The following is a 27,927-nucleotide window of genomic DNA, read 5'->3' as shown; positions in this document are numbered from 1 at the left end:
AAATAAATAAATAAACCCCACAAAATACCCATCAACCAATTACAATCCCAGGGCCCAATATAAACTCCAATCCAATATAGAAAGAAGAAAAAACCATGATTACTACGTTGCACGTACACACAGACATGATTAGGAGTATATGATCTTTTAAAAATGAGAGTTGAGAAACCCATAAAACTTAAATCAACTTTTAATAATGATGCTGACAAAGGAAACGATAAGAGGGGGCGGAAAACCAAATCACACTGATGTAGACTACCATTATTTTTAGTGTACAAAAAGAATATGCAATGATTTGTAGTATGCAATTATTTCCAGGCCACGGAGTCGATCTCATCTCTGGCTGATTTGTACAGTTCAAGCCTCTTAGCTATGGCTGTTCTCCTTTCCATTAGTGCTGGGTCTTCGTCCAACATTGCACCCAGCTGTTCCTTCTGAACATACATCACAGCACAATATTGTTAACTTTTCATATGTCCAACGATGCCTATTTTTACTTCCTTTGGAACACTAGGAAACGACAACTGACCATGCCAACCCTTCATAGTGTTATTACTTCAAGTCTGAATATTATTCAGTCCCATTTTCTTGCTGAAACAAATTTTGAGGAAATAAAATAGTACAAGGAAATCTGGACAAACTAGAGGATGGTATAAACACATGTTATATCAACATTTAATATTTTTTTCCCCAAAGAACTCGATTGGGAACACACATTAAGAAATAAGTTCCAGAAGTTCAAATTTTGTAAAGATGAATAAACAGGCTTATATAAAAAAGATGCTAAATATTCAGTGAATGGAATAGAAATTCTATCATTGCTAGATCAATCTATATGATTTGATGAAGAATGAGCAAATAATGGGATTTGTTTTCTATAGAAGGGAAATGAAGATGCTTGGGGGTGGAAATTGTGATAAATTGGGCCATGTATAAACAGAACTTGGTAAAGGGAAGGGGAGTGGAGAGAAGAGAACTAACTTCTAAGGATGTTCACTATCCATGTAAAGATTTTGCCAAACCCTATGGATACTTTTTTAGATCAAGTATAAACATATTAAAAATATATTAAAATTGAGTTCAAATTGTTCATATATAACTTTCTCGTTTATATTTCCAATATCATGGGAATATACCCTCACGAAAATTCATTCAATAGATGTATCTTCTAAGGAGAGGGGTGGCGGATTTAAGGACAAGGCACACAAGGATTTGAAAACCTTACCTCCCTCCTTCCAACGTGTGCATAAAACTGGTTGAGCAGTGATCTCTTGGCCTCTCGAACTTGACAATAGACCACAGCCTTGGGAATTGAATTCTTCAGTGTATCACAAACCATGTTAATGTAAGCGTTAACATTTGAACCTGTATCAAATTGGATAGTATATTCAGCACTTACAGCTTGCATCTTGAGAATATATTTATGTGCTTCAAAGTTTAGATTCACAACTCGTGTATCTGAAATATAAGGAAACAAACCAAACCACCTAAAGAGGATCTTTATGTGGATTAAAAATAAGCAGAAAATAACTGACCAATCTTCCTGAAATGATTGTCCGCATAACGGTCCATATTTGGGCCTGATGGGTTTGAGTTTTTCTCTGGTTCAAGATGAAGCTTCCGGAAAAATTCCACAGTCAGATAGCTAGATTCCATATCCACAAGTCGCAGAACTGTTTTCCGACTTTCATCTCGAAATTTTTCCAATGCTTCTGTGGCAGCAGCTGCTATGTCAGACTGAAGTGATGGGAATCGTTTCAATTCCTGCATTTCCCATAACATAGAAATGCATAAACATTTTTGTAATACCATAGTTTTATTCAAACTCAAAAAAAAGTGCCAACCAAGTATACAGAAAGCGTACAAGACATTCACCTAAACATAAGAAAAGGAAAAAGAAGAAAGTTCTGAAAACAAGGGAGAGATGCAAAAATATAAGTAGCCATAATGAATTTTGAGGAAAAAGTCATGAACTCCTCCATTGATTTCTCACAAGCATCTTCAAGGCTCCGTCATTTCTTGCCATGTGTTGGTCATAAACTCATCTTATGAGGCTAGTTAAAGACAGACATGCAAATACATTAACTCCGTTTGGATGCTAAGAGTATCTTAGATGATCTGAGTTTATCTGTAAATAGTAGTGAGTTAAGATGTTTGAGTAGGTTTTGTGGGTCTCATTGAGATGTCTTTGGATGTATCAAGTAGGTTGAGATATGTTTAACTTTTAATGGGAAATTGAAAAAGTAGTGGGTCCCATCAATAATTGGTTTGTTGTTGTAGTGATGGAATAATTATTTTATTTATATGTTTTACAAATAAAAGTCATTTCAATGAACAGTGCTGAGTTAAGATGGAAGAAGTGAGGTTCTTTCAGATGAAACAAGTCGTGTGTTGGATGGAGAGTATATCCATCCGTACAAAATTATCTCAGATGATCTGAGATAGTCTTATCATCCAAATGCAACATAGTATCCAAAAGAAGAAGAATTGTTCAGGAAAAATGCTAAAGACCCATTCAAGAATATTTTTAGACCACAATTGTCTTAAAAGCTTAAGAAGAGGAGTCAATATAATCAAATAAATAAACTCCCCCTCAGGCAGGTGCCAGACTCTCCCTTAGAAAGTGAACTCAAGACATGGAATATGATTTAAAAAAAATGAGAAAAGGTGTAAATTCAGGGTCTGAGACTCTGAATTTAAGATTACTGCAATGTATGATAATAAAACACTCCAAAAATTAAGCTGATGGGAAGAGAAAAATTTAATCATTTAATTAATATTTCAATAAATATATTGATTGCTTGCACTCTGTTTTGGGGCTGATGATACCCAAGAACGACAACACAGTATAAACTGAGAGATCCAACCCTCCAATAACTGTATCACATATGTAGGAAGCAACCAATAACATCATCGCTTGTGAATTAGGAAGGATCTTTCATTTAAAAAAAAAAAAAAATGCAATATGGACAAGTGACTACTAAAAACGTTAATACAAATAGAAAAATTTCAAATAATCCAGATCATGCCCGTCATTTGTGGTACTCAACACTACTGTTCACTACAATTATCATCCCGCTGCCATATTGGCACTACGCAGTTCTACAATTGCTGCCATACTTATAAGCTCAATGCTATGGTGGAGTAACAGAAAATATTGTAACAAATGTTGAGTTAGATAGAAAATTTCTTTAGAATATTACCCCTACAAACTACAAAAACAACCTTTTGTTCCATGAAGCCAGCAAAAAGCTCTTGGAAAAACTAGGTCAAAGCAATTTGAAATATGGTCTAGTTTTAATATGGGACCTAAAATTCACCCTTCCTAGGCTACTCTACTAATGACTGATATTAATTTTCTTAGGTTTGGAGCTGCTGTACTAGTATTATTTAATATTTTCTTTCAGTTTTAATCAGTTTTATTAAGTAGCAGTAATATAGTAATTGCTAGATTTTATGAACTGTGCTGTACTAGAGGCCCATGAGTCTTCTTTTATGTTATTATTTTCTTTCAGTTTTAATCAGTTTTATTAAGTAGCAGTAATATAGTAATTGCTAGATTTTATGAACTGTGCTGTACTAGAGGCCCATGAGTCTTCTTTTATGTTATTGTTTTTGTTTATTTTGTTCCAGTAGTTTCTTACTTGGTTTAGAAGATATTTTGATTATTTTTAGTTTGAAACCCTAGTCTCTGGTGAAAAGGACTAGAAATAATATACAAAAAGGCTTCTATCTATTATAGTGAAAATTAGTAAATATATTTTACGAGAATTTTGCAGCAATTATGCTCTTAAGTTTTGTGTGATGCCATCCTTCTTTAAGGTATGATGCCAAGAAAACACAAGTGAGATACTTAGGAAAATTAGGTGTGATTTCTGGATCCTTTCTCTTTTTCTTCTTCCATTTGATTTTCTACCAATTTCAATAAATTTTTACCAAACTCAGATCTGAGTTGCAATCCCTCTCTTTCCTTAACATAAAAGATTTAGAAACCCAAGACCCACTTATCCATCAAATACTTGAGGCCAAAACTGTCATGGTTTGCCTTCAAACTTCAGTGACTCGACCCACGAAAGAATGGAAAGAATGAAAGAAAAGAACTTGAACTAATGACTCAACAATACAAGAATGGAACCAAGATTCAAATGGAAAATCTTGGAGAGAATTTTCGAAGAATTCTTAAAAGCCTCCACTGAAATCCTTCACTGTCCAAAGATGATGAACAGTGAACACTGTCTCACTTATATACTCGTGGGAAGTGCTAATTACAAGAATCAAAATGCACCGTTACAAGAATATGTAAAACGCAGCAAACAAAGAATAAAACACACCCTCTATTCTTCTTCTCTACATAAAACACACCTTTTTATTAAAGTCCTTTACATTGAAACGCACCGTCATATTAACACTAAACACTCCGTTTTCTCCAGCTTTCTTCTTTCAGCCTTCTAGCCGTTAAAACAGTTAACTCCTGTGACAAAAACACTGTTCTCTTGTTACTATTCACAACCTTGACAGCCAACTGAAAACCTTAGTTAATCCCCTGTATACCAACCTCAAACTGTTCCTTTCCTTAGCCTAATTGAAACCCTAAATGCCAAACTTTTGTCCAGCCTTTCTACCAGAAAACCCCCAAACATTGCTAAGTTCCCTCAACCTGCTGTCCTACGTCATTATTCCACTGACAAGCAGGGTCATATTATAGCTAGCACCACAAAGTGATTTTTTACTATTCCGTTTCTCTTTTCATCTTTCAGCTGTCATGTTCATCAGAAAGAAAAACTCATGAAGCCATATACTAAATGGCTACATCTTTCTAGAGACCACAGAAACTCTATTCTTAATGCATAATCCTGAAGCTAAAGAAAAGAAGGTAAAATATCTATATGGGTAAAGGATACTTCAATGTCTATCAAGTAGCATGGCCAGATTTAATAGTTAGACCAACTTGACACCATGGGATGACCACATGCTAAAGTAACTTTCAAAGCTAATGAACTGACAATACATTCCATATTCCTCTCTCATATTTATGCTGATTTCTACCTATCAAAAAAAATATTTATGCTGATTTCTACCTGATGGGAACAGAAGTAGGAGTATTAATAGTGAAGTCAAGAATGGTCTTAGGCACAAAAATGACAACTGTTTGCCATATAAAGGTCAGAGCAGAGTAGATGGAAACCAATCACAGAGCATTTAAAAGATTACAGTTACATAAACTCTACTAGAATTCGGAAAAAATTACTAACCACAGAATTGCTTACCTCCGTTTCAGCTATTGATTTCCTCACTAGTTCTTTCAAAACAAAGTGCACCTGTGGAAATAACAGGGGAAAAGAATTAATGATGGGGATTTAACTAAGAATTCCCTCTCATAAAGAGCATTACTGCAAATAAAACAAAAGCTGTCTTGATAGTCTATTATCACCCTAATAATGGATTAAACTGTCTAAAGAAGCCACTAAAATCTGTGATGGATGGTTGCTGCAAATTAATATCTTCAATACTTATTAATATTTTTTATGCAGTCCGAATTAAGAAATATTATCTTTTGCTCCAACTCAGGTAATTCACAATTGGAACCCAACTCCTTTAACTTTTTTTTCAATAAGTAAAAGAATATTTTATTACAAAAAATCCAAGGCCTTAATACAAAGGAAATATACAAGAGACCCACTCTTTTAACATATGATAAAAACGTTGAAAAGGTCCTAATATCAAGCTTTTTCTCCCCCACCACTGCACTAAGAGCAGTGTTGCAAAAGAGATCTTACCCACTTCATTTCACAGGCTGTATGAGCTGGCTCAACGTACTATTCAGAGAAGCAAAATTTAACAGATCAATATTAACTTGAGTGCAGATCTGAAGAAAGACTTTTTATGAACATTCCATGCAGGATTCCCTATGCATGAAGGAACTAAGATGCTCAAAAACTCTAATTCTGCAATAACATATGACCACTTTTTTCAAAATTCTTATACAAGAGACATGGACCAACAAAAGAGCTAAATGAAAGAGAGAGAGAGAGAAGAAAATATTCTTTTCTTTTGCACAGCCATCACGTGGTGTGCTACTTTACCATTCACACAATAAAACAACATTCACACAATCCGAGTATCATACTGTACACTTGTCTAAAGAGTAAATAACAGGGAAGGGGGGAAAAATTATTGCATTAAATGCACATCATGACATTGTCACCCTTTCCTATGATAAATCTGCGAAACTTTATCTTTAGCAGAAACACGCATGCCAAGAAAACATAATCAGTTAGAATAAAATAAAATAAAGAACATTACAGCATCCACAGAGGCTTCAGCTGGGCCTTTAAAATAGCTGATAGATCCATCAATGAGTCTTCTGTATCCTTGTTCTGGAGCAATCAAATGGGGCTGATAACCATCAGCCTCGGAAACAATTTTTTGGACATTTTTCAAAGAGAGATGGCGGTCAAAGGGGAGCTTCTTTAGAGCAGCTGGTAGCTGATGATCAAAAACCCCATATATCCGATCTCCACCAGGCCGCCTGAAGTAGTATGAATTTTTTAAGTAATAATAAATTTTCCCAATAGGTGACCAAAAGAAAAAAAAAAAAAAAAAAGAACTGGAAGTTTTAGCTTAATATTCACTTAAAAATTAAAGAATTTAAAATATTAAAAAATATCTGGGGAGAATGAAAATATCACATACACAAAATTTTCTAATATACTTATTAAAAAAAAGAAAAGAAATTGTGTCTAATCAAGCTCAATACATGTCCAACATGTATATGAGTCTGTATGAGTCTCAAAAAGGCTAGTACGTTATGCTTTTTTGGTAACGAAACCAATTACTCTCTATGAATCTTCTGCTATATTTCACAAAATATATATACAAGCTACATGACAAGCATGTGAATGTATATTTGCATCCAGTTTAGCAAAATTACAACCTCTGTTCTACCTGAATTCCCATGTTTAAACTTCTTTTTTTTATAAGTAATTCCCATGTTTAAACTTTAGAGACTTTTCATGCATTAAATCTTTTTTCCAAGCAAAATTTGGACTTCCCTATCATATTCAAGAGATTATAAATTAATGGTTATCTAGCACAGAAACAGAACCACAAATTCAAGTGTGAACTTGCTGACTAGTATTAGAAATAGTGAGCATCAGATATTACAGATGGCTACAAAAGGGCAATGATTGTGGTTGAAAAGTAGGACAAATTTCCTTTTGATGGGTCTATAGATGATACAAGCGAAATTAGAAAAAATTGAGAACATTTCAATCCCTTTTAGTCCCTATCCTGTTTCTTTTCAACTCATTATTGGATGAACAAAAAGTTAGAATATATTTAGATAATAAATTCACCTCTTCCCATCAAGTAAGCACAAGTGGTGATTTACTATGATATCAAAGCAAAAGGTTTTGGATGCAGATGGACCCAATGGACCAGTGGATCAAGAGGATTGAGGATGAACCATACGTCGACAAGAGACTTGATCTTATTATGAAATTTCTAGGCCTAACCTTTCATGCTATAGAACGCATGAAGCAGCAAGTTTAGATCCTTTTGGAGAACTTGATATTTTGTACTAAGATTAAGCTACCTGATGTTTTGAAACTTATGGTTAAATCTATATTATTGGGATGATTTAGTTATTCTGGCATAAGTTCATTTTCACCCTTATTTTCCGCTGCGATTATTGCATACTGCTAGTTGCATTTCTAGGATGCATTGCATAGAAAAGGGAGTATCTAACCTTGTGTTGTGTGTCTCAATGCTCTAAGTCTCTATTACGTCCCAAGAGGCCCAGCCGTCATAGTTATGTTCTGAAACTGCCTCAGGCCTTAGGGTGAATTTGGGTAAGTCTAAGATGGTTCCGATGGGGGAGGTGCGGAATATAAATTGTTTGGCAAACTTTTTGGGCTGTAAAGTTGTTTTTCTACCAATGAAATACTTAGGTCTTCCATTGGGGGCATCTTTCAAGGCTAAGGCTATTTGGAATGGGGTGGTTGAGAAGATTGAGAAAAGATTGGCTAGTTGGAAGCGGTTGTATTTATCAAAAGGGGGCAAAATTACCTTAATCAAAAGTACATTTTCCAATCTTCCAACTTACTCTCTCTCTTTATTTCCATTGCCTGCACGGGTGACAAACCGGATTAAGAAGTTATTTCGTGCATTCCTATGGGGTGGCATAGCTGTGCAAACTAAATTTCATCTAGTTGGTTGGAATAAAGTTTGTGCTACTATTTCGAATGGAGGGTTGAGGATTCATAATTTGAGAACTTTTAATAAGGCTTTGTTAGGAAAATAGTTGTGGAGATATCAATCAGAAGGGGATTCATTATGGAGGGATGTGATTGAGCGGAAATATGGGCGTGTGATTGGGGGATTTGGTGCTCTAAGGAGGCTAGGGGGGATATGGACCTATGGTGTGAGCCTTTGGAAGTTCATTAGAAAGGCAAGGGAGAGTTTTGTTAAACATGTTAGTCATGATGTTGGAGAGGGTTCTAAGATCCGTTTTTGGTTTGAAGGTGTGGAGATCAAGCCCTTAACATGGTGTTTCCAGCTATTTTCCATATGGTTTCTGATCGGCACGCTTTCGTTTCTGTTTGTTAGTTTGTTCCAATGGTTCTTTGCAGTGGGATGTTTGTTTCATTAGAGATGAACAGGATTGGGAACTTGATGATGTTTCAGATTTTTTTCAGCTTCTTATATCCTCTGGGAATAGAGGGTAATGAGAGAGATAAGATGATGTGGAAGCCTATAGGAAGTAAAAAGTTCATGGTTCGTTCATATTATAAGGTGTTGACTGTTCAGCATAGCCCCCCATTTCCTTGGAAGCGCATTTGGAAGACTCACGTGCCTTCCAAAGTTGCTTTTGCTTTTTTTACATGGACAACTACACTTGGGAACATTTTGGATGGATAATTTGAGGAAGCGTGGCCTAATTGTTATGAAGTGGTGCTTCACGTGCAAGAAGCATGGGGAATCCATGGATCATTTACTTTTGCATTGTGAAGTCGCAAAGGATTTGTGGGATGGAGTTTTTAGCAGTTAGGTTGGCTTGGGTGATGCCTTTGAGAGTGGTGGATCTTCTTGCTTGTTGGCACGGGTTATATGGTTGCTCTCAAGTGGCTGCAGTGTGGAAGATTGTTCCTCCGTGTCTTATGTGGTGCATTTGGTTGGAAAGGAGCGAGTGGTGTTTTAATGATAAGGAGTGCACTTTGGAGGAAATTCAGAATTTTTTTGTGTACTCTTTATTGCAATGGTTTTCTGCTTTAGTGATTAATGCAGCTTCCGCTCACGACTTTTCGTTGTCATTCTCTGCTTCCTTGAATGTATTTAGATGTTTTTCTTGTGTATGTCCTGTGTACATGGGCTTCGTTTATTTTGTTTGTATAATAAAATTGTCTTCTTATTTATCAAAAAAATATAAGATGTGGTCATCAGTCAAGATTTCTTATACCAGCCTGAGTTCAATTAGAGAGAGGCTCGATAAAATCCTAACACACCTTTCTTTTTAAGCTACGCAGACTAGCAATTCCAACTCAGTGTATGTGCAATTTTATTAAATATTTGTTTCTCTTGCAACCCCTGCAATTACCAGTATGCCAATGTACTCCAAGTGGCATTGATTTTTCCCCTCAAAGAAAAGAACAATTTATGACAAAAACTGGTGATTTATGAAACATAATTCTACCACTAAAGGCTAACTGCAAAGGATTTAAACCCTATATCAGGCCATCAAAGAGTCAATCTTATAAATGTGTAGTTTCCCATTCAAATAAGTTATCCATGTGAACAGTGGGCATATGGGTGCTTGTGCCTTCAAAATCTGAACACCCTTCTACGAAATATTTTTTGAAGTACATCATATTTCCCCCACTACCAGAAATTTGTTCAAAAATTCAAAAAATGAATCAAATATATCAATGAAGCCAAACAACAACATCAACCAGAACCTGTCAAGAATTGTTTAATTGGAATATGAAGTAGATTATGAAAGAAATAATTCATAGAATTTACCCTCCATCTAGGTGTTCCTTAAATACCCGGTCAAATGCGCGGCACATTTCTAAAATAGTGTACAGCTGGGCCTGTACATACAGGTAACACACTACAAGTCAGTAAGATAAAAAAGATATCAAGTTGTGTCTAATAAAAAGAGTACAAATAGGTCCAATTGGTACCCCAGAGTCTACTGCAATTGGCCTTCCTATACGGTCCAACTCTGCATTAAGCTCATCGATGGTTTTATTTATCAGAGCAATGATACTTGGTATCCGCTGCCTGATAACAGTCTCCAAATGCTGATGAGAAATAAGGTGGGGGGGGGGGGGTGAATTTCAGTAATTTTTCAGTGTAAGCATATACCCAGTGAGAAAACAACCATAAGGCAATATCAAAGAAACCTTCGATAAAAGTTTAGCAAGATACTCTGAGCCCATTTTATGTGACAAGTGTCCATATTCAGGACTTGTTTCAAAATATTCACGCTCCTTTCGACGTGCAGCAATCATGTCTACATTTTTATTGATATCAGCTTGTGAACGGTTCACAATTCCAACCCAGGGATGTTGCAGCCTGTATGACCTCCCTTCAAGAACCTTAAAAATTAATACAACCAGACTTAATGTGACTTCAAGAGCTAACAATATTCAGTAGTGCAGGAAATCATACAGAAGAACAAACACAAAAGAACCAGGTGAAGATAAAGTTATTGCAGTCATGAATTTAATATATATTTCATTAGTTTTTGCTGAAAGCATGATTGACTCCATACATCCAAAGCGTTTGTTCCTTTATCCATCAGATCAAGTTTTGTGACGACACCAAAAGTTCTTTCACCTGAAAATACAAAATGAAACAAAAAATAAATAAATCTTTTGCTTACAATACATTCTGATTGTTAATAAAGAACTCTTGCCTTAAACTTATGGAGACTACTTCATAGTACCTGCAGGATCAACTTCTCTAGCAAGCTTTATAGCGTCCGAGGTGGCAATATCTTGATTAGCAGGAGAAATAGCCAATATAATGCAGTTGGGCTACAAAATCAGAAAAGTCTTTGATGAACTAGGCAGATGTAAAAACCGTATAGCAATAATTTACTGTGCAAACAACTTCCTATGTTTTAAACGCTTACAATCAAATTAGATATTCTAAGTAGAAAATATCTAGCTAATGCAATCTCTTAACCAAAATTACAGTCCAAAGACACGAAATACATCAATGACAAAAAATCTCAAAGCATAGATTCCTCAGTTTTCTGGTCTATGTATGAACTCAACCCCTAGTCCCACCCTTCCCTTACAGAAAAATCCCACCCCAATATATTTTTAATTAATACATAGACACAATTGAAAGCTTCAACTCAACCCCTAGTCCCACCCTTCCCTTACAGAAAAATCCCACCCCAATATATTTTTCATTAATACATAGACACAATTGAAAGCTTCCAACCAAAGACCAACATGCCAATAAAAAATGGACGACTCTCTAAGTAAGATGTGAGGAGTTTCTACTTCAAAATGGAGAAGGACAGATCAGTGGAATGGGTGATGTGAGACTGTTAGGTCTACAAGGATCAATTTGGAGATTGATTTTGAAACTAGCTGGACATTGGGCAGAGCGTAGGGTGGCTTTAGGAGCTGCCCTACAATATTTTTGGCTTTCACACTCATTTCTCATAGCATTCCCAACATTATGGTTATGTCACTCCTTTTGTACTAACTGTTAAAAACTTGTAGAGAAAGTGTGCACGGGGATATTGGCCAAATGAAAGTACCCTTTATGACTGGGGATCAAGCTCTGGGCATTTATTGGTCATGAAAAAGTCTGTAATTAGAATGATACGATAATTTTCTGAGGAGAAAGAAGATTAATAGAAAACTGTTTTGACATTCCAAAGTAGTTGGCATACAGAGATGAAGGTTGCAAATACAAAGTATGGACATGAGTTGGGATGGTCACCATTTATGGTGACCCATTAAAGAGTTGGTTATCAAGCTAAACTCATCGAGCTAGGAAGTAGAATCTGCTGCTTCTCACCTCCTAAGGAGATGCTACTTATGCCCATGGAATATATATATATATATATATATATATATATATAATATATATTACTACTGTGAAGTAACAAAGTTATTTGAAGCATGGATCCTAGTGTGAAGGGGATGAAATGGGAATGCAGCTGGATCTTCTTTTCTTAATTTACTAAAACCCATCTAGTTGGTTGAAATCTTTCTTATTGAATTTATTTTCTAGATATCCAATCTCTGAGCAATGCAAATTCTTCTTTAGTAAATTTATATCTTTCATTGAGACAATGTAAAGCATCCTCACCTTCTCAACATAAGAACGAACCATGTTCTCAATATCTTCAACGATACTTTCCGGCTGTCCCTCTGCAAAAGCCAAAATTCTGCATATCTAAATGTGTGCATTGACTACTTTTAAGCAAACAGAAGGGATCGATTGCTTCAGATCAAACCCAAAGTATAATAGAAATTACCTACAGCAACCTTTGTCAAGCCAGGAAGATCAATGAGGGTTAAGTTTACAACTGCCAGACAAAAACTACACACATAATCATCATAACACAAAACAATAAAGAGACTCGAACAGAAAAAACTCCCAACAACGTAGAGCTTATATAGTAATTAGAGTTTCTCAGAAAACACAATGAAGAATAATGAATATAAAGAAAAGTAGAAATACTGTGTAGAAAAAATATAAGAAAAGCTCACAAATGCCTGCATAAGAAAGAAAGATAGAAAAATGTATCGACGCATAAGGTTTTTCATGTCTATTATGTAAATTAAATGCCTCTAATGAGAGGCTTACAGGTCACAGTTATATAATTTTAAGAAATTCAATAAATTGTGATACTTGCCTGTCAAGAACTTGTCGTGAGAGCCACAACTTGATTTCTCAAGTCTGAGATTGGGCAATTTAAAATTAAAGTTTTCACAGGAGCTCTCTTCTCACTTCCAAAGTGACCCATTCATTAGAACAACATTATCATGAGCCAATAGAGAGAAACGCAAAAAGAGGGATTTCCCATGCTTCTACATTTAATCTCTAGAGTTTTTGAAAACCACGTGAAAGGCAAAGTTGGTGATTTGTATTATCTGAGACACATTCAGCCACTGAAGTTCCAATAGAAAAGGCCAAGTTCAAAGATTGTTCGAATTTTCACTGCTGCCATGGTAGGGGCAAACAGATCGGTACAAGTAGGATTCTTTCTTTTACAAAGGTTTTGTGGAAGGGGATGATTGTAAAGGTTTTCTAATTGGACTACTTGTATGTAAACCTATAAATGGTGCATTGGATCCTTTTAGGTAGACTGCCCTAAAGTGTTCTTTTGCTTTGAAGAATTCTACTTAGCATCCCATACGCCACACACCACACCTCTTTTAATTTTATTTTTCCCTTTTTCCCATAACAAATATGTAGTGTATGGATGATGAGCAGAACAACTCAATTAGTTTAGCAAGAATAATATAAAATAGAAAAAAAAAAATGTAACGTGTGTGGTGTGGGATGATGAGTAGCATCCCTCGCTTGCTTTAAACGTTTTCACTTGGCAACAAATATATTGTCTCTTGATATTATTTATTTTCATGAATTTGTTAATGATATCTATGGATGGCTTTGTATATTCATCAAAACTGAAACTGTTTAAAAATCTGCTCTAATCAATTAAATTTAGTCCGTAATAATTTTTAAACATCTTGTATATTGTGTCACATCTTGTAGATTGTGTCACATAAACCCCAAGGGGTTGGCCCAAGTGGTGAAGGCTTTGGTCTTGGGGTATCACTCCCTCAAGGTCCAAGGTTCAACACCTCATGGGTGCAAGCAATCCTTTTAGGCCACACCCTCTAGTGAAAAACTAGCGATTTAACCAGTTCCATGTAGGAAAACTTCAAAGGGTGCGGTGCACGAGACCGGGGTTTACTCTGCAAGGGTGGGTCTGAAGGGCCCTGCCTTGGAGAGGTTCCCCGACATATAAAAAAAAAAAAAAAGATTGTGTCACATAGCTATTCATCCCCTAGGAGTGGTATAGGGTCCTAATGTGATTTTATAAGTAGTACTTAAACTAGAGGTCACGAGTTGGAGTTGCAGAAGTGTCATTGTAGGGAAGGGATCGTTGGGGTCTATAACACAGCTCCCTTATAAAGGTTCTTCCCTTGAGGCTCACCCAGCTGAAGGAAGGAGCAAGAAAAGGAATTCTTGTGTGTGCTATACTGTGGTTATCTCTTTCCTACCGAGGCAACCAAACTCCCATTGTGACCCAGATTGCATTCCGTGAATGGAAATATAATGATGATGGATGATGATGATGATGACAATTTTCATGATGAAGATGATGACAGACAAGCTTGTTCTTTACAGTACAGAATCCAATTTTTAAAGCAACAGAAGCTGGGTCTTAGATAAAAATCATACATATAACTTCTCTAGATTTGACTAATTATCCACTATTCAATATTTAATAAAGAAAAATATTCACCTCCTTCATCTCGTAAAGCAAGATAAATGTGCAAGACTTTCAAAAAATGTGAGAGCTGTACCCCGAAAGTTTTCATCAACATGCTCACTACAGCTAGGGTTTTCCATTTAACTTCAAGCACCTATACTTGGCAGTGGATGCACACTAGGTGTATTTCTGTAGTTTCATAGCCAGGGTATCTTCTTTCTGTAAACTCAGCAGTCCAGCATCTTTTAATTTTAAATATCATGTGTCATTCACTATTTACCTAATAGTAAGATTTACCATACATTACGGTTCAATGTTAGTTAATATAAATATCTTGTGCTAAATTTCTCTGATGCATACTCAAAATCATGATACTTAACTATTCTTCTTAAACATTATGATCCTGGTAGCATTGAACATGTCTGAGAAAGTTAGCCATAAGAGTTGGTACTGAAATGATAATGCTGACACCAAAGAACTTATAGATGGCCACCATAGATGTTAAACGCAACCTCAGAAAAAATAATATTGCTCTTAGTTTTTATCTCAACAAAGTTTGAAGTAGTTTCCCCTATGACATGATAATTTTCAAATCTGCAAGAAAAACACACATGTTCAAAACTCAACAACTAGAATGCAACTCCCTTAATAATAAATAAATACACAAATAAAAATAAGATCAGATATTACTAGTGCCTCAAGAATACTAATAAAATATAGAAACACGCATAAAAAAAGGCAACTTAGTGCATTCGTATTAACAAACTAGGATAACAGACCATTTACAAGTTCGAAGTTGGTACATCAAGAGATAGGAACTATTTCATTTTCTTTACAACAAAAATGTAAATCAGAGAGGATAACTGGAACAAGAACAAGTGACTCTGCTGAATTCATGAAAGAGGTTTATATAAGAGAACGCTATTCATTTTAAACTTGTCAGCATGCAGTTAAGAAAAATATGTAAATACAAACCATTTGGAGAATATATGCTAAGGTGAATTGGAATGTTAGAGATCTGTTTTGTCTTCCCAGTAATTCGATCTGTTTCTTCTTGGATCTCCCTACGAACCGAAGCTGTTTAAGCACACAGGACACACATCATTTGACTTCAAATGACAGCAAGAAAAAGTAAATGATTGATGAAGAAACCTCAAAAAGTCTCAAACTTCTTAATTTGGGCAAGAAAGTAAAAAATATGACAAGTACATCCTCCCAGTCAAAGAATGGAGATAAGATAGTACTTAACAGAAAGAGGACAATACTCACCTTAATTTTACATAAGCTAGCCTCTTTACGTCAGTGCATCAGACTTAATATTCAAATTCAATGCGTACAGAAAAGAAAATATTTGAAGAACAAAATGCCATCAATTATTTCCATTGAGCAATCTGCTTTTACAAAGACTTGCCATATTGTATGCTTGGCATGCATTAGAGTCCATTGGAGGACCAATAACAGCATGAATTGATACCCAAAACAGAGTAGAAAGAGAGTTCATTGCCAACATCATTTCCAATTGCCTCACTCGGTGAATGATAGAGTTTTCTTGCATGAGAGCAAGGTGACTGCTGCACCAATTCGCTCAAGTGAACAGACTATTAGATGATTTAGCTGTTGATACTTACTAAATTAATAACAATTACAGTATGATGTAAGGACTTATAGGGTCCTATAAACATTTCCAAGTTTATTCCCATCCTATCAAATTTCCACATTGATATTAGCCTTAAATGAAATTATAATTGGCAAATATGAATGGTGATTTCTGTGTTAATCATATATACAATCATGTTTTGTAGAACCAAGTAAAAGATTTAAGGATATAACCCTGAAAGGCAACCTTTTTTCTTGATAAGGAAATGAAGATTTTATTAAAACTCAAGTACACAGGAAGTATACACAAAATACACCCGAGCAAAAATGTAAAAGGAAGAAGAAAACTCTAAAACCTAGAAACAAAATGAACAGCCACCCATATATAAAGGGTTTTGGATATAAAGACCTTTAGATTTACCACTGACTTCTCACAATCTCTTTTTTGTTTATGAGTACCAACTTCTCACAATTTTTTTTTTTTTATGACAGGGAATCTCAGAGACTGTACAAATACAATATGTCTTTTTACCTTGTTAAACCCAGATCCGTGTAACGCGTCCCCATCATACGGACTAGTAAAAACAATTGGCTTTTCACGGGACTTGGCCCCTAGAAATTTTTTGAACCCAAGGGTTCGAACCTTAGATCTAGAGAGAGCATACTATCAAGAACAAGACCCTTACCACTTGAGCCAACCCCTAGGGGTTGACTTCTCATAATCTTTATAGATTTCATTCTCTCTCCAAACGCGCCACATCAGACAAGACAAAATTACTTTCCATAAATACTGATTATTATGATTACCAAGCTGTCATTTCTAGCACACAAGAAGATCCTTCACTCGATGAAGCAACCCCAAGCTAACCCAAGAAAAATCCAAAAGATAGAATTCAATAAACCGATAGTAGATAACACAAAGCAAGAGATGGTCTACAAATCTCCACTTCTCTAACACATCTTGCACCAATCAACCAATACAATCACCGTTTCCCCAATGAGTATCTTCCCTAAAGCAGTCATCCAAACAAAAAATAAAGTCATTATGTAACACACCCGAAAGTTTGAGTTTTCTAATTTAGGAAAATTAGAGTTACATTATAATTAGGATTTCTCTTTGTAGAGAGTGAATTAGGGTTAGGTTTGAAATTAGCCTTTAAGCCCACCAAGCTGTCACAATTCTGTTTATAGTGACAATATGGGCTGAAGCCATAGTGGGTTGGGTAGTTGCTAGACTCGGCCCGTGGCTTTGAGTGTTTAATGCCTGGGTTAGTGGGGTTGGGCCATGGCCCATTTCTTACTTTGTTAGACTTGTTATGCTTATGTTATTTTCCTTTTTTTCAGTTGTGCTGGCCTTTGGCCCAGTAGTTAGTTAATGGTTTGGTTAGTATAAGTAGGGGAACGAGACTCTTGTAATAGCATGCAAAATCGGAATCCAAAATTTATTTCGCTTTTTACGGTCTTCTCTTTCTCTTTCTTTTGGAGGTACTCCCCTCGAAGTAAGTAGGTCTGTGTGTATTTTTATCAAACACCTGGGGTGTGTTACACAAGCCCAGTAGGCCCATGTAAGGATGAGCAACCCAAGTATTACCATTGTCAAGCCCATAGATAGCCCATGAAGTCAAGCCCACATATATCATACCCGAAACCTATTAGCATTACACTTCTAATTGCATGCACAAGTCTAGTTCTACTCCAACTACAAGACCTATGGTAACACAACTCTCTCTTCACCCAATGATCCCAACTGCTATGGCAACTATGGCTCCAAATCACATTCAAACACTCCACTAAGCCCAGAATACTAGGGCTGCCACACCCCTTGGACTCTATACCCTTTAAACTCTATTTATACACCCCATATGAGAGCATACCTCCCATCACATGAACCCCAAGCTTGCCCAACTCCAAGGCCACGAAATTTATATTTTGTGCCAAAACTGAAAACCCTAAGCCCCATAACCCTTGCTACAACACTCACACCCTAAGCAACAAGATCAAGACCCAAATCACTTAGCCAAGCCGTGTACACCAACCCAACCCTTGGCAAGGACTTCCATTAGGTAACTCTCTCTCTCTCTCTCTCCCTCCCTCTTTTATGATAGGTATGCTAGATTAATTTTATGAGATTATATGAAATTAGTGAAATTCGGGTTTCATATAGGGCTAGGAAATACACATGCTAGAATTAGGTTTTATGGCATTAGAATGCATGTTTATACACTGGATTGGGCAAGCATACCCATGGTTTTGATGGTTTAAAGAAAGGGACAGATTTTACAAAGAGAGATCATGAGAAATTTGGGTGACATATAGTATAGGCTTGAACATGGATGGATGCATTAAGGTTAGGGTCACATGCTAGAATTAGGTTTTATGGCATTAGAATGCATGTTTATACACGGGATTTGGCAAGCATACATATAGGATGATTATTTGGATGAGATCATGCATATTTGAGGACTTAGACCCTCGGTTTTGATGGTTTAAACATAGGGACAGATTTTTCAAGGAGAAATCATGAGCAATTCAGGTGACATATAGTATAGGTTTGAACACGGATGGATGCATTAAGCTTAGATTAGGTTTGGATAGATAGTTCAGATGAGATGAGATGAGATGAGATGTTTTAAATAGTAGTTGAATAAAATATTGTTAGATATAATTTTTTAGTATTATTTTTATTTTGGGATTTAAAAGAGTTGAATTGTTTATTATATTTTTGCATGGGAATTTGGGAAAGTTGTAATAATGAGATGAGATAAGGAGGTTTGTGTATCCAAACCCAGCCTTAGGGTCATATGAATTATCATAAACTAGTGATAATAGCATGCAGAGTCAGGGATTTGCTTAGAGAAGATTAGGTGCATAGGTATGCATTGTGATGGAGGATGATGGACCAAAATAATTGAAGTGATCTAGCAAAAGTTAAGGGCTAATTGAATGTTTAGTAAATCAATAGGCATTCAAGTAGTCCAATTAAGAGAGGTTTTAGTCTTTAAAGTGATCATGTACGAGATTATAAATTGATGTGATATTAAGAATTTATTGAATAGGTGACTATCAATGAGCTAATTGTTGTCTAAAGTTGCGAGGTAAGCAATATGATCACACCCTTCATTATCACGCATATTTTCTAAGCTATATAAGTAAGATCATGTCATTTGGACACGTATATTTTATAAATTTATGTGAGAAATTATGATCATATCTTTCAAATTGCATATTTTTTAAAAGCAATCATGAATGCATTTTAGAAATGAAAAGCTTGTTGCTCATATCATGGTTTTCAAAGCATTATTATATGTAAATCCTATTCATTGAAGCCCCTTTTTACGTACCCAAGTCATGATGAAAGTGATTTTGAGCGCCATGATGAAGAGTAAATGCCATGGTTTTATGCAAATGTTTTAGGTTATTTTTTATTGTACACGCATCATGATATGTTATGACTATCATAATTTTGTGTGAATTCCTTGCCTCTTGATAAGATATAATAAGACAAAGTATGACAAGAAAGCATGCAAGTATAATCATGAGTGAATGGATGACAGTTAGATATGTAATGGCCAATGTTATGATAAGTATGATGATACTATAAGATAAGGGCATATTGCATTGCCAAGATGGGCACATTGGTAGTGCACTTAGTGATGTCATCCTTATGTATGGATTCCTAACCCGGGGCTATGGGCGGAATCGAGATAGTCAAGATTGCTAACCCTAACTCACTGGGGTCAACAATAGGTACTGGCCAATAAGGAAAGTGTAAGATAATTTAAGGCATATTTGCACAATTCATGTACAAGTTTGATTATGCATTTAAAAGTGCATGTTTTCAAGGAAAACCAATGTTTATATTACATTTACTGTGATGTATTGCTTATTGAGTGTTTGATTCATTTTTGTATATTTTAAATTTTTAACCACCCCAGGTTATGGTCAATGTGAGAATGATGCGGCAGGACGAGAGATGACTCAAGAAGTGAAGGCAGAGGCCTAGATTGTCATGGAGATTTTTGTTTATATTTTAATTTTTAATAAGTTATTTTGTTAAGCACAATACTTGAATTATTTTTAATAAATGATTCCGCAGACTCTCTTTTAAATTTTTAGTATTTTAATAAAGGATGATTTTGGTTTATTTGAATTTATGGAATCTTTTATATTTGGCTTCTAAGTAATGCTTTTTAAAGGTTAGTAGCATTCCGAGTCCCCTTGATTTCTAACAATGGCATTATTTTTAACCCACGGGGACGGGGTGTTAAACATGTAACACCCTACTTAAAAACACCTTAGGCCTTAACCCTAGTAGGTATGACCCTAGCTAAGTAGAGGTTGTGATACTTGAGAAAGGAAATTTTGGAGCTTGAGTTGGCAAAAGAACTTACACCTTTGCTTTAGTTAGAATTATTAGAAAATTTTAGTGCTTCATTAAATTTGAGGAAATGTGTCAAGAGGCCAATGGAAGAATGACACATGGCATTGTGGAGACTTGCCGCCATGGTGGGCTAAGTGACTTGGTTAAAATATTAGATGAATTTGGAGACGGCCAAAAGTGGTTTTTAAAGGGCCCCAGCTTACTAAGATGAGATGGGCTAAGGATATACACAAAGACTTTAAGCCCAACTTGCTGGACACGAGACATTAGGCCCCACTCAGAAGAAATAAAACTATTGAGCTCAACTCAGTAAGATCCAAAGCTATTGGCCCAATTTAGGAAAGAGCCAAAGTTAGGACACTTAGTAAACTATTGAGGCCAAGGAAAGGCCCAATAAATCTGGACATGCGGCCAAGTAAAGGTCCACTCCTAGGCCCACACAAAAGGTTTGTTCATATGGCCCAATAAGAACCCAACACTTGAAGTCCAAGCCTTGTATTTCATATCACTCTTCCATGTAGGACCCACATACACCATACCATTGGTTTCCATTCTTCTCAAACCCAACCCACACGCCTTTAGGGTTCCCTTTCAACCATGGTAAGACTTCTAACAATTAAGGTTACTATTCATCACACCAATGAATAGTAACTCAAACATTATGACTTGCATGGTTTTCTTGAAACTCTCTTTTTCATAATTTTAGATCTGAAATTTTTGTCTTTTATACTTGTTTTGCATCACTCTTAGACAACCCTTAAAGGTTAGAGCTAACCCAACCCATGTCACTTGAGGCAAAGACATGTCAATACCACAACAACCCACCAATGGGCACCCTTGGTGTAAAACCATGCAACCCTTCAATAAGCTACCAAAGCCATGCCTCTTCCACAAGCTTTTGAAGAGGTTTTCTACACCATTCAAACCTCATCATGTCACCTAAAATTAGACCTAAGAGGTGGCCAAAAAAAGCCCCATAAGCCAAGCCAAAATCACAACTATTTCAGCTAGGAAATGAAGTTTTTTCCCAACCGAGTACCCTCGTTCCTTCAAGGGTTTTCTGCACCTAAATTACCCACCTCTACACGCCACCACCTCTGCCCATTTCACCCTAAGAAAGTGCTTCAAAGCACTCCATTACAAGCTTGGCCAATCCCCTCCCATGAGCATCAAAACCGATTGGCAATTGGGATGGTGAAGCACATCTTTTTGACCAAAACCCATTCACATCCAAAACCTCGTCTTCATTTTCTGCTTAAACCCAATCAATTGGCAACCAACCCCACCTCTTTACCCACTTGAGAAAGCCACTCAATGGTGGTAATTATGCCCACAAATCAGACCAAGAGGATGGGACAAGAGAGGGATCAAAACTGGACACTTTTGGGTGGAACCAAAACCGTCGGCCATCACTTGTATTTCCTTGTGAATTTTGTTTCAAATTTCTAGAACTACTCAGCCCCTGCACCTATGGCTATCTTCTAGCACTTGACCATGAGGTAATCATGAAGCTTTAGGCCACTATTCAACTGACCAAGCCATGATACAACTGAAATTGCACTCAACACCCTCCACCGTCCACATCCTCCACTCACAACCCTCACCCTTCAGCCATGTCATGCCCCTCCTTGCCTCTCACCCCTCCATTGAGTCTTATAAATACCCCCTTCACCCCTCACTTCCTCACACAACTTCCTCAAGCATTCTCCTAGCATTTTGGAGAGCAAAATACTCCTAGTGTGAGAAAAGGGTGGAACCAAGTGTTTAAGAGTGAGTTCTTGGAGTGAGTTGATTTTTTGGAGCATCAAAGCCACTGTTTGGTGAGTAATCCTACCCTATCTTTTTGTTGGGTGTTAGATTGACATGTTAGGCTTTGAATCATGGCATGAGAATGAAGATTTTATTGGGTTATATGAGGTTTAACTTGAAGACATGCATTTCAGTTCAGATTTGGATTTTTGCTTAAATAAATTATTTTTGGATGAAATTTTAGCCATGACATGTCTGGATATGATCTTACAAGTTTTACCAATGTCTTGAATGATTGATTGGAGGTTTAAATTTGAGGAAAACAGCATGTCATGATAGGTTTATAAATCAATATCTTGTGTTGATCGTCAAGCATGTTTCAGGTTACACTTGGTTGAAGCTTATCTTGAGGAATCTTGGCTAAGTTTCCAAAGCATGAGTGTTAAACATCTAGAAATGCTTTGTTATCAAGATGAGAGTTTGAATGCCTAATTCACTTAGGCTTTAAAACCAACATTGATAAAAAGAAGCTATAAACATCATACATGCACTCGGTTTCAAGGTTTTATGATGATTTGGTGTTAATCAATGCATAAGTATTGGGATAAACTTGTGTGACCTGAATCTAAGTTATAAACATGTTTCCAAGATCAGATTTAAGGTTTTCTACTTGATGAATCTTGATCACACATGCATCCAAATTGGTTATAGGCTTGAAATCACAAAAAGGCCCACAAAATGCATGCCACGGGTTGGATAGACTTTTGCATAGTTGATTGATTCCTACAATTTCAAGGTCATATATGGATTTAGAATTGGAAAATATGAGGTTTGTGAAATTTGGTGAAATTTGAGGCCAAAATGCAAATAGTGAAAGTTTAGGCTAAGTGGCAACACCACCCTAAAGGCTAGAATAGAGAATCATTCTAGTGAAATTCCTCTGTCCACTCTGGAGTGAGTAAAAGTGGAGTGGTAACCCTTAGGTTGACAAAGAAACGTCAATAGGTTTCGAATGGATTCTTTTTAAAGAATGCTAGAGCGAAGTTGTATATGGCACCTAATGTTAGTGGTTGTATACGTTATGATGATATGTTATAATCAAATATTATGATACCAATGCATTGGGTTACGATGTCTAGACGTAGTTTCAATATGAGTTGTACTACGGTCACTGGCAGGTGCTCACAGTGCATATAGGGAGCTATGACAATACCATACGTTATGTTAATTATGGCTTTAATAACTATGTTATGGTTTTTAAAAGATGGAGTGAAAAATATTCTCTGCAAAAAAATGTGTATTAAATTTTTCTAAAAGATGTAGGAATCTAGATGGGAGACAAATATGGATTTTTCTACATGCATCTCATGTTTATCATTAATCATGCATAACTTATCTTTATGCAAGTTGGTTGTTTCACTTACTGAGATTTCAAGGAATCTCACTGTGGTAGTCCCACTACCATTCCCTCCTGAATGGTAGAAGTTGTGTTAGGACCGGCATACGACGAACACGATGAACCGTTGGTTTCAGATGGTTGAAGATGAGCTCGATCCTGAACGGAGGCTGGATTTGATTTTAGTGTTTATAGCAATGACTCTATACACCATAGAGCGGATAAGAAAATTGATTTGAAACTTTGATGTAGTATTTGTAGTAAAAAGATTCTATCTCTCACTGTATGTCTGAACTCATGCCTTACTATCTGGACCTCTGAAGTAAGGCAGTATCTATTTATGGTTAATTTAATCTATTGGGATGTTTAGTTCATTTTGGCATAAAATTTTTATTAGTCACTCTATTTCCGTTGCGATTATTACATACTGCTAGTTGCATACTAGGATGCATTACATATTAACTGTCATAAACGGGGAGTATGTAACCATGTGTAGCATGTCCCGATACTCTAAGTCTCCGTTACATACCAAGCGGGAGTCTGGGGGCGTCACAAAACATTCATTGGGACCTTAGAATTCCAAATGCTATTGATGAGTGCTAGCATGGGACATGGCCTTGTAGAACGATCTGACTTCAGATACCCCCTCACTTTGAAAGTGCCCACCAAAGCTTGGCTTCGCAAACCTATCTCAGCTTGTTTGGAATGCAGCCAATCAAAAAAAAAAAAAAAAAAGTGAAGTAATCCACCTCCCAGTCACATGCCTCAATATAACCAAAAGAAGTTATATGTCTCTAAGCTTACATCTCATATCAAAATGCCAAATGGAGTCTCAAAAGACCCAACCTCATCTTCAACCCATGTATTCCTTTTATCAAGACAACTTTATCTATGAATTTGGGTAAATCAAAGAATTTAATAAAAACTAGCTAGCAAAGAATTCCTATAGTTAAAATGAACATATAGTATTATGTTAAAGATATTGAAAATGTTGAATAGCTACCCTCAATTTTTTATTATAAATAAGTTAAGCTTTATTGATAAACAAGGAAGTTGATATCCAGGTACGTAGGGAGTAGCTACCCACAATAAATTGAATCCTTATGGATAACTATACATTAATTTAGACATTTGAAAAACACAACTGATAGAAAATAGACTACAATCCAAGAGAAAATTGCAGCTTTTACTGAAAGTAGACATACCAAACTCAGTAAACCTTTTCTTTGGTGCGTGCAGAAACTCTGCATATTCAGACTGCCCCTTGTCCAACTTATGAAGTTGCAACACCAACGGCCTCCGTGTAACAATACCTTAGAATCAGAGAACTTTAATTAAGAACAAAAAATCTTAATTTCTAAGTAATCTAATTAAAAAGCGCAGAAGGCGCAACCCAATTACACTGGGGGCACACAAAAGAAGCTATTCAAATAGGAACTACAAACCAAATATTTGTGTTTGTCCAAGAGAAGAGCATATCATCCTACCATATTATTCTAATATTGGCGATATAATAATAATCAATAAGATGGAGAGAAATGTGACTTGAAAGACTGCTGGGCAAAGGGGTAGGGAACTGCCCAAGACCCCAAAAACCACAAGGCCCCCTGACAAGATAAAAAGGCTTTGCATACTTTTCCAGAAAATTATGTAAGTAAGACATTCACTTGCAATAAGTGCACTATTTCAGACATGTTTCTTCAGTAAAAATCATTTGCCTCCTAGATACCCACTAATTTAAATATTCTGATTTTTTTTTACAGCAAAAAAGCTAGTGATTAGCCATTGCAAATCTATCAGGGAAAAAAGGTTGAAAATGGCTACCATGGCAGACGTGTATAAATTGTATTCATTTCAGACCATTGTATCAAAGAGAGGAGAGACGTGGAGGGCTTAAAAAATTCAGCAAATTGAATCCTAGACAGAAGTCTAAATTGTACTAGAACGAAATCTATTGACTATATGAAGTGCCTTTAATATCTACTTAAGGAAAATTGAGAATTTAAAGGGAATTGCCTTTCATATCTCCCTCTTTTCAACATCTTTTTAAAAATTTGATTCCATGATATGATTTTGGCTATGAAATACTTTAAAAAAAGAGCAAAAAAATAGAAAATATTATTCAATTTTAAAATTGGAGCTCCCAAAATTCTTGTAATTAATAAAATTTTTTATTTTACATATAAAAAAAACTAATAGACAAAAAGTTCAACCAAATAATTAGTAATGAAGAATCATTTTAATATAATTAGAAGATGATATTGAAAATAAAATTACATTGATAATCATATTCGCAAAGGTACTGATTATCACATCTAATTAAAAAATAGAAGGATAAGCAAAGCAAATTTAGATTTTAATAAAAATATCATATCCTATATCAATAAATATTTGTGATCCAGATCGATATAAAAATATTATAAAAACTTCTATAAATAAATTTTTATCTTAGCAAGCTAGCAAAGAAACCAAAAACTGTTTCTGGATTCTGGCTTCATTTTAGGACCCGATAATCGATTGCTCACACTCCAATGAGCTTAATGCAATGCTGAACGTATGCCTCACTTAGAAATGAGCTTTGGTACCAAAGATGCGATGAATAACTAGATTTAATTGTCATACAAAAAAAAAACCGTAGATCCAGCGTCATAACTAAAGAGAACAATACAAGCAACAAAATAAACGTGGGTACTCAGAAAGATGGGCACAACAATCAAAGAATTACCGGATCCACGAGGCAGGAAGTCCCTTCCAACCACGCTTTCCAAAACCGAAGATTTCCCGGAACTCTGATTTACACAAACAGAACAAGAATTTCGAAACCAACAAGCAAACAAGAATATGACCAACCCAGAAATTGTAAAATGAAGAAAAGGACGTTGAAAGATCGGAACCTGGCCTCCGACAACAGCGACCGAAGGAAGAGCTTCCCATAGAGACATTCCCTCGCCGCCGTAATCGCCTAGGACGGTGCAGGCTCGCTGGATGCGGTTGACGAGGCCGATCAAGCTCTCCATCGTTGCCATCTTGGGATTGAAAGAGATCGAAGATCTAATCAAAATGGTCTAGTAGAATCGCAGGAGATTTAATATGGGATCTGGGTTTAGGGTATAGAATGATTTGGATCCGAGAAGAAAATGCAGGATCAAGAATGAGGCTTTGAATTCAATCGCATGCACTACGTCAATCTGAGAGAGAAAAGAAGAATAAACGGAAAAAACTGCTATAATACTATAGTTGCATGCTTGAATATTTATGTAATTTGCTTAAGCTTAGGTTAATATTAGAAAGAATATTTATGAAAAAGATGTGATATATTATCCGACAAACTATGACCTCCATGATAACCTCTTCGCTCCTTTTTACTTGTGTATTTATTTTTCCTCTCTTTTGCTTACTTTTTTGCATTTTCCTTATCTCTCTTCCATTTTTTGAAGAAAAAAAATACTATTTTGTCCACTCAATTTATTCTCTCATTTTAATACTTCATATATTTTTATTATTTATTTTTACTTAATAGTTATAGAATTGACTATTAAAATATTGACATTTTTTTTATATTTTTTAAAAATATTTTAAAATAATAAAATATATATAAATAGAAAAAATAAAAACACAATTCTAACCTATCGGTCAAAACGGCAAGTAGCACCGCTCTTTCTAAGAGTACTCTCATTCGATTAGTCAAAGTTAAAGGACATTTTTTATGAATATAAGAAAAATTTAATTTTTGACTATTTCATTCACATAAATCTCTATATTAGAATAGTTATTTTTTCATTATATAATAATAAAATAATATAAGATGAATTTGATTTTAGTTATTCACATCAAATCTCCACATTAGATTATACATTTATTCATTATATAGTAATGAATAACTAATAATTTCAAAAATATTTAATTTTTTTAATTATTAATTTATTTTATTTTATCATATTTTACTATTCTACCTATTATATATTAATTAATAATCATATTCTTATTAAATTAATATATCATTAATTCAAATTAATATATCAATTGTGATAAAATATGTGATAGAAAGAAAGGGAGAGAAAAATAATTAATAAAATATGTATTTGATGTATGTACATTAACCTTTAAATTTAAAAAAAAAATTAAAAATCACTATAATTAAATTCTAAATATTTAAAATTTAACTAATATAATGTGAGTATATTTTACTCTCTAATAACTAGATATTCATTAAATTTAATTTTTAATTAATTTAATGAAAGTGCTTTAAAGACTTCGGTGGGAAATGGCCACGTAGACAATAGGAAGCATGGCTTCGAACTGTTTTTCTGACATGGATTTCAATATGTG

At 35.4% G+C, this 27,927-nt stretch overlaps 1 protein-coding gene across 2 annotated transcripts; it reads right to left on the bottom strand.

Moving 5' to 3' along the window:
- Nucleotides 1–145: 145 nt before the first annotated feature.
- LOC121256341 (dynamin-related protein 1C-like) lies at nt 146–26,887 on the bottom strand. Of its 2 annotated transcripts, XM_041157108.1 has the most exons (17): nt 26,493–26,887; nt 26,324–26,387; nt 24,804–24,911; nt 15,452–15,553; nt 12,506–12,556; nt 12,337–12,398; nt 10,949–11,039; nt 10,775–10,839; nt 10,404–10,598; nt 10,182–10,301; nt 10,018–10,088; nt 6,304–6,529; nt 5,268–5,318; nt 1,536–1,764; nt 1,226–1,365; nt 376–434; nt 146–293 (listed from the first exon to the last, which is right to left on the bottom strand). In XM_041157108.1, exons 1-17 carry the CDS (start codon nt 26,622–26,624, stop codon nt 191–193), a joined length of 1,869 nt encoding a protein of 622 aa, XP_041013042.1. In that variant the 5' UTR covers nt 26,625–26,887; the 3' UTR covers nt 146–190. The 2 variants fall into 2 exon arrangements, with proteins under 2 accessions (XP_041013042.1, XP_041013043.1); XM_041157109.1 differs by having other exon boundaries at nt 146–434; nt 26,493–26,885.
- Nucleotides 26,888–27,927: the final 1,040 nt, after the last annotated feature.

This window comes from Juglans microcarpa x Juglans regia, chromosome 3D (genome assembly GCF_004785595.1).
Source record: "Juglans microcarpa x Juglans regia isolate MS1-56 chromosome 3D, Jm3101_v1.0, whole genome shotgun sequence".
Classification (NCBI taxonomy): Eukaryota; Viridiplantae; Streptophyta; class Magnoliopsida; order Fagales; family Juglandaceae; genus Juglans; species Juglans microcarpa x Juglans regia.
This window is presented reverse-complemented; position numbering and strand designations above follow the sequence as displayed.